Source organism: Periplaneta americana, chromosome 17, assembly GCF_040183065.1.
Source record: "Periplaneta americana isolate PAMFEO1 chromosome 17, P.americana_PAMFEO1_priV1, whole genome shotgun sequence".
Lineage (NCBI taxonomy): Eukaryota > Metazoa > Arthropoda > Insecta > Blattodea > Blattidae > Periplaneta > Periplaneta americana.
In genome coordinates, this window is record NC_091133.1 from 42,784,914 (window position 1) to 42,798,112 (window position 13,199).

The window sequence follows — 13,199 nt, forward strand, 5'->3', positions numbered from 1 at the left end:
TCTGTGAGTTTTTTCGATAAATCCCTTTTAACTCACCTTCATTTGGATATTATTTCACTCTGTTTAAATATTTAACATTCAGGGTGAAGGAGACTTGGCACATACTTTTTCACAAGTTTTTTTGTGAAAAATTTCATAAGTAACTTTTCTGAAAAAAAAATTAATAATCATTTTCAATTAAGGCGTAAAATCTGGCAACATTGTTGAGTAATCAGTTCCTCTCAGAACCACAGCTGCCCGAAACGTTTTACTATTCCATTCCTCGCTGAAGCTCGGATGAAATAAAGCCAATAGAGTATTGTAAACTGGTTAAGACTTCCTTCCTTGGGTCTTGATTCAATATGGTTTCTTTATGTCTACGGTAATTTTAATGTTATTATTGGAGGAGACAAATTCAAATTTTGATACAATAATTCATAATAATTAATCCGAACAAAATACAAAAGAAAATGCTTCAGCCATGATGATGCGAATTCTACGCAAACTTCAGGACTTGATGAGCTTAGGAGGTTGTTGCTTAGTCAACTGGCCGAAGACAGGTTTGAATCTCTCAAGCGATACCAACAAGGCATCATTTATGAGGCAACTAGGCCAGGAGATAATAGGGTGGTGTTGCCAGTTTCTTTCCCACTCCACGACATATATCGGCAACTAGCTACATGTTACACTAATCAGACTTCAGATGCATACAAACAATTGTTCGTCCTCTGACACATATCGTCAAGTGAGATGTACTGCCTGATAATATATGTACATATCAGTCACAACGTCAATCAGAGGTGAAGCTTAGGTTTCGGTTCAATTTTGTTGACAATTTTTAACACTTAACATGTATTCTAATATAAATGAAAATAATGATTTCTTAAATATTATGCATAAAATGGAAACTTTTAGATACTTGACTTCAATATAGGTAATAAAGTTCATTTTAAAATATTCGTATTTTCGTATTTTTTTCTTGATAGGCATCTTACTGACATATGTTTAGGAGAATCTATTTAAAAATTACAAAATTGTTTCGTGTTAGAGGCCTGGAAAAGTGAATAATTGCGTAAGTCAATAAAACACTGTAATCTAATGTCTATACTGAGTGAGCTATTATCTATGACACATGAGTACAGAGTGTAGTTCGCGAACCAAGGAGATTATACTCTCAGCCGGCCGGAAAGAAGATTTTGCTGAATGAAACGAGGGTTAAAAGTCAGGTCAGAAAACAAATACAGTTACTTTATGACAATTTTTTTAAAAGGACAATTTGTTCGAAGGTATGTGAACAAGAAGTCATTGATCAAAGTGTGGAGAAAAATTTGGAACTTCTGGTAGCTGAAAAACTTTTTTGTTAATGTACGTTATTTTTTTAATAAAATTATATGCACTGACTTATATTTATATTTAGATTGAAATAATTGAATATAAATGCAGGCCACATCCTTTTAAAGTTATTATTCGGCATGCTTATTATTGCATTTAAATCTGGGGGTGAGTGTAAAAGCCAGCATCCATTCTTCAAAAGTAGCTTCTGGGCTAAAGAATTTAAAAGACAAAAGTGTAATTCAACGACAGGCAGCGTTGAAGATTATGACTTAATTAAGACGAAATTTTACGACTTACAATATCATGCTGTTGTTCCTAGGAATTGATAAGTTTCTAGTCTCACTTAGAAAAACAATTGAATGTAAGAAATATATTTATTCAATATAATCACCCTGTCAATCCATACAATTAGCAAAACTGTCATGATGCCTTTTAAAATGTTTGTCTTGCTCTGCAAACCACTGTCCACGATACTTATTAACACTTCATTCGATGAAAACTTATTCCTTTAAATGTGTATTTTTAAAGTTTTGGAAAAAAGTGGTAGATTTGTGGGGACTAAATCTGGCAAATACGGGGGGAAAAATGTTATGTTTTATTTAACGACGTTCGCAACTGCAGAGGTTATATCAGCGTCGCCGGATGTGCTGAAATTTTGAACCGCAGGAGTTATTTTACATGCCAGTAAATCTACTGACATAAGCCTGTCGCATTTAAGCACACTATAATGCCATCGAGGTGGCCCGGGATCGAACCCGCAACCTTGCGCATAGAAGGTCATCGCTATACCAACTCGCCAACTAGGTCGACAATAGGGGGAATGTTCAGTCCTTTCAAACGAACTTCATTTTCTGGAAATAAATCAATGGCTTATTAAGCAGATGAATTGTCTCGGAAGAACAGCATATCTTTGAAAATTGTACCACGAGATTTCTGCATTATATTTCCCGAAGCTTAGCTAACAATAAAGAACAATACTCTCCCATTACGTTTTGCCCCGTTCTAAGTAGTCTGTCATAATTCTCGAGCTAGAAACTCGAGTCGCTACAAACCATAAGAAGAGAATAAAGTAAACACATAAAATAAAAGTAATAACGCTTAGTGTCGTTGGTTAAGATGCTTGATTCACTTAGATGGTGCTATATTTCATTCCCTGTCACGTTATACTTCATTCCTAAAGAAGGAATAAAAATTTTTATTTAGAAATGAAGAGTTCACTGCAAGAATGATGGATGTCATTTGAATACATTTTGCAGGAGAAGCAATTGAAAGTTTGAAATGATTAGCGCTCAAAGCTTAACTGTGATTTTCCGATCATTACTGGACAATGACTATCAGTGTTAATGCCATATAACTCGTATGTACATTCTATATGGCTTAAGCTATGCATTGACAGTCTTGGTTCATTTTCGACAAGAAAGTGACATCCATCATTCTTGCAGTGGACTCTTCAAATATGATCATGAATGATAGAAGGAACGAGATATTCTAAATGCACTTTTAAAAATATAAACACAGTGCAATTTAAAGTCTCGGAAATTTAAATTACATAATTGAGTCATTGAAAGCAGAAGTAGTGCGAGTCAGAAAAGTATACTGCGGGTTAAAATGAAAATTCTGTAAAATACAGTGCAAGGTAATATTTTATACTTCTTCGGAGCTACTATCCACTGACTGCTAATAGTTTAAGTAAAATAACAATTTCAATAAAAGTATACAAATTATAGTTTTTATTATGTTAATCTATATTATTATTATTATTATTATTATTATTATTATTATTATTATTATTATTATTATGTCTCAGATAGTGTGCATCACATCATTCTATTACTTCGTGTGATAAAGGTTTACGTTTATTACTATAGGGATCATTGGTATAACTTAATATACTAATAGCAAGCTCATCAGCAAAAACGTAAGAGCTGAGGCATCCATCTTGTACACAAAAGGGGAAATCATTAATATAAATGTTGTAAAAAGCATAAGTCCGAATACAGAGCCTTGTGGGACACCACACATTTGAGTAATTTGAATGTAGAGTTATTATTGTTCAAGTAGACAGATTGATGCCTGTCACTTAAACATGAATTGTGTATAATAACTTGCTACTTGAGTTGTTAAACCAGTCATGTCAACTAACTCCTATAGGTGCAAGAGCGCGCTTTAGAGCTCAGGAGAGCCTGAACGCTTTATAGCGGAAAGGAAAGAGACAGACGAAAGAGGTAGTATAATAACCCTTAGTCGAGCTACACAGGGATGGCCAGCACTGGTTCAATGGATAAAGAGAAGAGAACTTATAGAAAATGTATCCGTGTTAATGTTTTTTTGTCTGAGAAGTATAAGTCCATTATAAGAAAGTAGGTTTTAATTTTAATGCTCATTTTTCACAAGTTTGCTTTTTTATTCAAAAGGAATATTTTCTCAACTTTCTTACAAAAAAATGAAATTTTCAGATATGTTTACTTAGTAGCCTTTCAGGTACTGAAACAATGTTTTCGTAAATCTAATACGTCGTAAATACGTATTACTGAAGATAGTGTATTTGCATGGATATGTTTGTAAGGAAATAAATTAACAAAGCAACTATTGTTACATCATAAACAAAAGATATGTGCCCGTGTGTTGTAAAAACGTCAGCTCTATAATTTCAGCAGATTTCGAAAAAATAATTTAATATTCTTTAAAACCATGATGCGATAAGAGTTTTATTATGTATTATTAGTTACAGTTAAAACATATAACTAAGTAACTTTGCTTTGTACTATATTGTTTTGATTAGTTTATTGATTACGTTTATAAGATTAAATATACCACTTCTTATGTCATACTCACTCTCTTTCTTTGGGATATCAGTTTCTTTATAAATGATGTGTTTCATTCACTTAGCACAATATAGTTGCACTATTATGGAATTTATGTGAATATTCCTTCTTAACTCTTTTTTACGTTACTAACGTTTAAAACACAACTGCAATATTAAGACATTGGTGCTAATACTTTTGTTTTACAGACAATATCTATAATATTAAAACAGAAAGAAACTATATAAAAATAACGACATAAAATTTAACGTTCCCTTTGAAGTTTGTATACTACTGTTTTCTTAATTCAACAGGCTACTTATTCATATACATAATCCTTCCTCCTTTCATACCTAGCGCTTGATGCCCCGCACGATGTCAAAGTCAGAAAAATGCGCTTGCTTTGACATCACTGTGTTAAACCATAAAATGCAAGCTTTTTTCTGTATTGAAAGTTTGTGTGAAAAGTTACAAAAAGCTTCAGTATAATGAGGAAACTGCTAAGAATTGGGCCACCTGTTAATGTTTAACAAAATCCAAAACCACTTCAATAGTACTGTGTCCTTCTCTAAATCCTTACTCGATTGGAGTGAATAGTGAATTAATTTGATAGTAATGAACTAATGAGCTACTTGTTTATTCAATAATATTTCAAAGACCTTAGATAAAATTGGTACTACATTAATAGGTGTGTAGTTTAAATAATTATATTCTGATTGAGTCAGTTGTGTTAATATCTTGGTGTGGTAATTTGCGACCTCGTTGCTGCAGGTGTCTTGGGTTCGCCGCAAGGACGATGAGCTGCACCTGATCACGTTCGGTCTGCACACGTACTCTAGTGACTCACGCTACTCGCTAAACTACCAGCATCCCAATGACTGGCGTCTGCAGATACAGTTCGCTAACGAACGCGACGAGGGCTACTACGAGTGCCAGGTGTCCTCCCACCCCCCGCTCGTCTTCTACGTCCTCCTCAACGTCGTGGGTGAGTACTTAACTTCCTCTTTATCACTAGATGTTTGAGTTACGATAATGAACTGTCTTAAAACCTGAGAAAAATTACCAACTTAAAACATTAACTGAAAATGTGCAAGATTATTATCTAGGATGCTGAATTATTTTAACATTTAAATTCAACTGGACTCCAGATGAGCGAAAAGACTATCGGTTATACGTTGTGAACCGTAAGATATGTCATTAATTTCAGTGGGGTGTTCTTTGAGATATTTCTAACAAAAAAAAAATTAACAGCCTACATTTTGCTCATTTTTGCTTCCTTTTCAAAATAAAAATTGTTTCATACGAAACATTTCATACCGTCTCCTGAGAAAGCCAGTCATTTAATCGCAATATGCCTACTCAATTTAAGAGAGCAATGTAATATGATAGTAAATTATTGAAAGAATTTCAGTTTTGTCCTTCAAATAAACAGAAATTTGATCCGAATAAATTTAACTTTTCGTTTTGCAAAGGAATTTTACACTGTTACATTTGTTCGGATCAAATTTCTGTTTATTTAAAGGACTAAACTAATATTTTTAAAATCATTCATTACCATAATACAGTGCTCTCTTAAATTGACTGAGCATATTGGGAATTAAATGTATTGTCGTCTCAAAACACGTTATGAAATTTTTATGTAAACAGTTTTTATCTCGAAAAGAATGCGGGTTTTTGGTTGCGGGTAGCTTGGAGGCTTTAGGTAACCAAACGCAGGACTCTAGTCATGAATAATTTTCCACATGCTAAAATGTATGTAAATTGTGAGGGAATTATGATATTATATCTGAATAAATATTAATTCATTACTTTCTGAAACAAAATAGAAAACTATATTATAACCGACAAAGTAAGGCGTTATCACAGATGGTGGCAATATTGTTCACAAGGTTGAATGAATGAATGAATGAATGAATGAATGAATGAATGAATGAATGAATGAATGAATGAATGAAATAGCCTTTGGATTTCCCGTGAAGGGCTATGGCCTCCTACAAAGGGGAGCTCTTTAGAGATCATGCGGTGAGCTAATCTGCATGACGGTAGGTTCTGTTCTATATAAGTTTTGTTCATCGTTCGTGTGTGTACACTTGCACTCGATACTTGCAAACTGTAGCGATCTCCATTCTTCTCGGTTCTTGGCTGTTCTGGACCACAGGGGTCCAGCTAGGCTCTTGAAGAAGTCCGACCATCTGGTCCCAGGTCTTCCTCGGTTTCGCCTCCCGATGCGTGGGTCCCACGTGGTGGAAATATGCGCCCATCTGCAGCCTTGAAGTCTCGACACGTGGCCTCTCCATTTCCATTTCAGGCGCTCCCCTTGGTGTGCCATGTCTCTGGTGTTACCATTTAGAAATTTAGAGTCAAAAGTAGTCATCGCTACCATACGGTAACCAATGAGGGGACAGTCTCTTATTTTATTTTCCCCCATAGCCTTCCTCAACATTTTCAAAATGCACTTTTTCTCTAATAAAAAAAATAGTTTAAGCGTAATAACAAAACTTCAAAATTTAATTAAACACTTAATTGTAAGATAAACAGGACAGATAACTAAGTTGTAACATTTGGAGAACAGTTGATCACCTTTCTAAATGAATTTTCAATGTAATTGAAAATCCGAGTTATTGTCCACTTTCTATCCTGCAGCTCTTCAGCTTCAACGTTTCTTCATCACTCCCATTAATATTTTAAAACCGATATTTATTCTTTTGTGGGATTATTGGCATGTGATAGGCCTAACTTAAAGATAATGGTTCCTTATCCATCTTTTTTATTGTAGATGTGTTATTATTTCCTTCTTGTTTAAAAAATATAGTCCCTTTATTTTGCCGTTTTGAAGTTAGTAATATTCTTGTACCTGAAGAATTTCTGGTTTATTTTTATGAGTAAAGTATTCAGAGCCCTCGCTTCGTCAGCTTGTATTCCACCCTTTTCAATTATATCAGTTAAAAGGTTCAGAGCCATAGTGGGCCAAGCGCCATTTATTAAAAACGGAAAAAAAGGGTTAAAATTAAGTGATTACCGTAATTCAACGAAACATATGTATAGCAAGTAATATAAAGTATGCACATTAAAACTAAATTATATGTCAATCTTCATTAAACTATTGTATTCACTTAACTTTAACCCTTGCTTTCTCAGTTTTCAATAAATGGCGCTTGGTCCACTATGGCTCTGAACCCTTCATATGAAAATTAATAAAATGGAATGGTGAAAATGAAACATAAAAATCAACTCATTGACTTTAAAGATTCTAAACACTCTTTCTCAATAATAATGTTAAACAATACATGGAAAAATGAGCTCTTTATCGAACTGGGTTTCATTAATGTGGTTTGGTGTTTCGAAACGGCCTACCTCAGTAGCAGTTAGTGGAATGAGAAGAAAATTACTACTGTATTAAATAGCATAAAACCCACAAAATACTTCAAATATAGTGTCGAAATATATCACACATATAACTCAGTAATCGTTGCTTCTAACTGGCAGACTCGTAAAAATTATGCACTAGTGTGTAGATTATTACATATTCACGAATTTAGATGTTGAAATGCATGACTTTGGAGGTAGAATACATGAAGGGTTCAGAACCATAGTGGGCCAAGCGCCATTTACTAAAATCGTAGAAACAAGGGTTAAAATGAAGTTCTCACCATAATTCAATGGAAAACTAAATGATATGTGAATCTTCATTAAACTATGGTATTCACTTTAATTTAACCATTGTTTTCTCCGTTTTTAATAAATGGCGCTTGGCCCACTATGCCTCTGAACCCTTCATTTGGAGCAGGAAGAAAATTTATCTTTCCTCTTGGAGTTGTGCTTCTAAGTATTGTGTTTAGATCCACATATGTTAAAAAGGTATGGGAGAACATGGTCCTAGAACCCTGTATATTAAATATTAATGGATTCTAGTTCGCGGTTAGCCGTTACAACGACATCGTTTATACTGCGGAATTGTTACTGTTCTGCGTTTTGACTGCCTGCCATTACCACTGGAAATAACTTCTCCTCAAGTAGAAACTTTTGATCTTCAGGTGGGACTAGAAAATAATGCTCGGTAACACGAAATAGTGGGATAATAAAATTACCGCAAATATGCTTGAGGTTTCACCATTGTGATAATTAATGAATTGTGGAAAATTTATACGATTCTGTTAAAGCGTAATTTGTATTATAACGCCAAGTGCATCTCACCCTCCCCAAAATCTGACGGTACTAATAGGATATGGTTTGTAATTCTCTGCTGCATTTGGCAACATTTTATGCTTCAGTTTGTTCCAATATTCTATCCAGTAATGCTGGAAAATGTCTATCACTGTCCTTACACGCCATATATTTAGTTTTCCTTCCCCCCCTTCTCGTATATTTGCTCTTTCAGGCTTTCGAACTTGTGCCAATTGTGGCTTCTAATTTTTATGTATCTGATTTTCCTCAGCTGGCCTAGGCTTGAGGGTTCCAGAGGTTAAAACTAAAAGAACATTCTATTACACATATCCTTGTTATATTTCTCTACATGGATTAAATAACTGGGATGAAATATAGACATATTTTCAATTACATTTTTTAATTACTTCCTCTGTTATTCTTACGTTCGTAGTGTAACATTATAAAACCGAATAATGATTGTTTTAATAATACCTTTGAAATATTGTAGACATTCAATATTATTGTCTTGATTTACATATAAATTAACCGTATTAGAGCTTATATTTATTTAAAATTCACGTAGTATTTTTGTTATATTGAATATGAATTTGTTATTACGAGATTATGGATTTGTATTCGTAATTAATTTTTCATGTAACGTTCTCAAACAATTTAAAACTGACAGCATATTATACCATCGTGGACTTCACCTGCATCCATTTTGTGTTATGATTATCCAAAGTTTAAAATAGGAATAGTTAGCAAAACTAGTACATATTTTAATGAAAGTCGTATCAAGTTGTGTAGTGTTGTGCGATCGAAAAGTCTCTCCGCAGCTCCATTACTTCTAGTTACCCTAGAATATAACCCTGTAGAAAGTTGGCACTCCCCAATTCATTCCGGTTTGAAAACCTCACACCTCCAGTCCATCAGCGGCTAGTGCAGCCATTTGAATTCTCTACCAAATACACTTGAATTCTCTGCCTGGTGCATTCTCGGCTACACAAGCACTGCGGAGAGATTTCTCGATCGCACTGTACTTTAGGCTACCCATATTACAGAAGTTTACAGGCAGTACTTTAAAAAATATTTATATTAAGAGTTTTTATCCTTTTGAATTTATAACTACAGACTAGTTAAATGTCGCTTCATCAGTGACCCAGCTGAGTAGCTATCATCCTAAGCCTACATAGTGTGTCTTAAATTACAAACCCTACACCTGCGCTTCCACTTTGTTTCTTTTAGTTAAAATTGTTATGCGTTTTTATCCATTCTTGAAATTTAGTAACTAGAAAATAAATACTTTGAATCAAGATATTGTATTTAAAGTTTTCAACTTCATTTTTCAGATTTGTTGAATTCGTACTTCCTCCTACGATATTGGCCGCTAAAAGAAACAAGTTATTTCACGTTATACTAACACCTTTTTTTTTAAATAAATTTTGAGTAGTTGGTGCAATACTTCTCAGTCTGCTTCCTTGCATATAAACATCGCAAGGCCGTTAATTGAGGAGTCTCACGTTGCAGTAACGCCTTACGACGAAGAAATAATATTTTCGCAGTGCAAAACCTCCTTGAGAGTCATACATGAATTTTAATGAGAAAACCACAGAATGTATTACACTACATTCTACTTCAGATTGAAGTAAATTTCTTGGAATGTTGTTCATCATATTTGTTGTTCTTCTGGCCTGATTAATCCGCCAGTGTGTGTCCCTACGTCACAGGACACAAAACTTTAAAATTCTTGATATTGGAGGAGAAAAATTCGCTCCGACGCCGGTGACCGAACCCGTGTCTTGGTTCTACGTACCAAGCGCTCTATCCGTTAAGCTACGCCGAAGTTCAATCCACAGCGTCGGATCGAATCCCCCTCATCAAGTGTTTTTCCCTTTGTGGCCTGACTCTGTAGGACCAAAAATTAATCTTTACGTAGATTCTTCGAGCAACAGTGCACATTACTGTGGAATCCCGGCCACCAAGTCACTCAAATTAGTTCGCTCCTTGTATAATGGCAGTTGACTTAATATATAAATGTCAACATACATGTCGAGCTTGGAGTCAGGCCACAAAGGGAAAAACACTGGAAGAGATGGATTCGATCCGGTTCTGTGGATTCAACTTCGGCATACCTCAATGGTTAGAGCGCTCGGTACGTAGTCACATGGGCCCGGGTTCAATCCCTGGCGCCGGAGCGAATTTTTCTCCTCTAATATCAATTGTTACCATAACAGATATATTCTGTAGAATCAAAAATGAATCTTTACGTAGATTTAAAATTCTTGTTACGGCATGCCAGATTGGTTTGTTTTATTTTTATTTCTCTCATTGCTCATTATATTGCTCATGTAGGCCTACCTTCTAATTAGTCTCAGTAGCCGGGTAGCTCAGTTGGTAGAGCAGCTGGCTACGGACTGGGAGGTCCGGGGTTCGATCCCAGGTGGTAACAGGATTTTTTCTCGTTACCAAACTTCCAGAACGGCCCCGAGGTTCACTCAGCCTTCTATAAAATTGAGTGCCGGGTCTTTCCCGGGGGTAAAAGGCGGTCAGAGCGTGGTGCCGACCACACCACCTCATTCTAGTGCCGAGGTCATGGAAAGCATGGGGCTCTACCTCCATGCCCCCCAAGTGCTTTCATGGCATGTTACGGGGATACCTTTACATTTTTTTTTACCTTTTACTCTTTTTTAGATCCTGAATTATATTTACGCAAAAACAGTTTCTAGTTTGTTTTTATTATTAATGGAGATATTAGGAAGTATCTGAGATATTTTTTTTATATTTTATGTCGGTAGGTTCCGTTTATTATAAATATTACAACGTAAGGAAAGAATAAATTTCTGAGATCCCAGTTTTTCGATTATAAGTTACTCTTATTCTATTGGCAGTTACTGATGTAAAACAAAGTGGGTATATCAACAACAAATACACAACGTTGAAAGATTACCATGATTTTTGATAGTGAAATTTAGTCCCACTACTTTTTAATTATCTTATTTTAAACTAATGTACCTTATTTCTTTCCTGAAGAGACGAAACCAGTTACAATAGCTATACGTAATGACGAATAACGATGTGTTTATTCCATTCTTAATTTGATCCATATTAATTTTACCCCTAGCTGTTTAGCAGTTTTATGATTTCATGGTCTTTATCAAGCTTTAATGTTTTATATATGTTACTCAGTTTTATTCATATTTCTAAACTATGTAACAGCACCAGGATTGTTAAAGAATTTTTGAATTCTACATTTCTTTTTTTTTTTTTTCTTCAATAAGATTGCCAGCGTACATAACTTACATGGTCTCATGACCTTTATCACTCTTTAATGGCTTCTAATTTTATTGCTCAGCTTTATCCACATTTCTAAGTCATGTAATAGTACCAGGATTGTTACAGTCTTTTTGAATTCTACATTTCTTTTTTTTTCTTCAATAAGATTGTTTTCATACAAAACTTACATGATCTCATGAACTTTATCACTCTTTAATGGCTTCTACTTTTGATGCTCAGTTTTATTCATATTTCTAAAGTATGTAACAGCACCAGGATTGTTACAGACTTTTTGAATTCTACATTTATTTTTTTTTTCTTCAATAAGATTGTCTTCATACAAAACTTACATGATCTCATGAACTTTATCACTCTTTAATGGCTTCTACTTTTGTTGCTCAGTTTTATTCATATTTCTAAACTATGTAACAGCACCAGGATTGTAACAGTCTTTTTGAATTCTGCATTTATTTTTTTTTTCTTCAATAAGATTAACTGCATACAAAACTTACATGATCTCATGAACTTTATCACGCTTTAATGGCTTCTAATTTTGTTGCTCAATTTTATCCACATTTGTAAGCCATGTAACAGTACCAAGATTGTTGCAGTCTTTTTGAATTCTACATTTCTTTTTCTTTCTTTTATCAGGTTCCTGCATACATAACTTACATGATCTCATGAGTTTTATCACGCTTTAATGACTTGTAATTTTGTTGCTCAGTTTTATTCATATTTCTAAACTATGTAACAGCACCAGGATTGTAACAGACTTTTTGAATTCTACATTTCTTTTTTTTTTCTTCTTCTTCAATAAGATTGCCAGCATACATAACTTACGTCATGGTCTCATACCTTTATCACACTTTAATGGTTTCTAATTTTGTTCCTCAATTTTATCCACATTTCTAAGCCATGTAACAGTACCAGGATTGTTACAGTCTTTTTGAATTCTGCATTTCTTTTTTTTTTTTTTTTTCTTCAATAAGATTAACTGCATACAAAACTTACATGATCTCATGAATTTTATCACGCTTTAATGGTTTCTAATTTTGTTGCTCAGTTTTATCCACATTTCTAAGCTATGTAACAGCTCCAGGATTTACACAGTTTTTTTGAACTCCACAATTTCTTTCTCTAAATTTAATAACATTACGTTCAAACATATTGCACATGGATATAATGACATATTCTGATAATTGCTTAATTTAAACAATTAATAAGTACAACGTAATCCGATGCTGTACTGGAAATACCCCTAATGCAGTAATTGGAGGAGGTTGTATTATTGATTTAGACTGTGTATACGCTGGGAAGAAGCATCCTGTCAGACGACAGTGAGCTCAAATTATCGTGCAACTCCCAGTTGAGTTCTTGGGGGTGGTGTTACGTAACATGGTAAGATATTCTCTAGAGACACACAAACTTGATATTCCTTACGCAATTACAGCGCTCACCATGCCCAACACGTATACTGCAGACCAACTAGATAGCTTTAAAAATGTAATGAGTTGATCGCATCTTCAGTTCATCGCGTCACGGGTTCGGATCCCTGATAAGAGAGAAAACGGAGGGAATCTCGTTGTGTTACTGGTTCCAATTCAAAATGACGCTACATGTAAATGACAGTAAGACGGCACAGATCTGTAGATCTGTAGCTGG

General features: G+C 34.5%; 1 protein-coding gene across 2 annotated transcripts in view; it reads left to right on the forward strand.

Annotated features, from left to right (window-relative positions):
- LOC138692595 (zwei Ig domain protein zig-8-like) overlaps positions 1-13,199 on the forward strand; it is a 1,559,187-nt gene that overhangs the window by 730,821 nt on the left and 815,167 nt on the right. For both annotated transcript variants that reach the window (XM_069815597.1, XM_069815598.1), the window contains one exon: positions 4,890-5,103. In XM_069815597.1, coding sequence (XP_069671698.1) covers positions 4,890-5,103 — 214 coding nt within the window. The remainder of the gene's footprint in view (positions 1-4,889; positions 5,104-13,199) is intronic.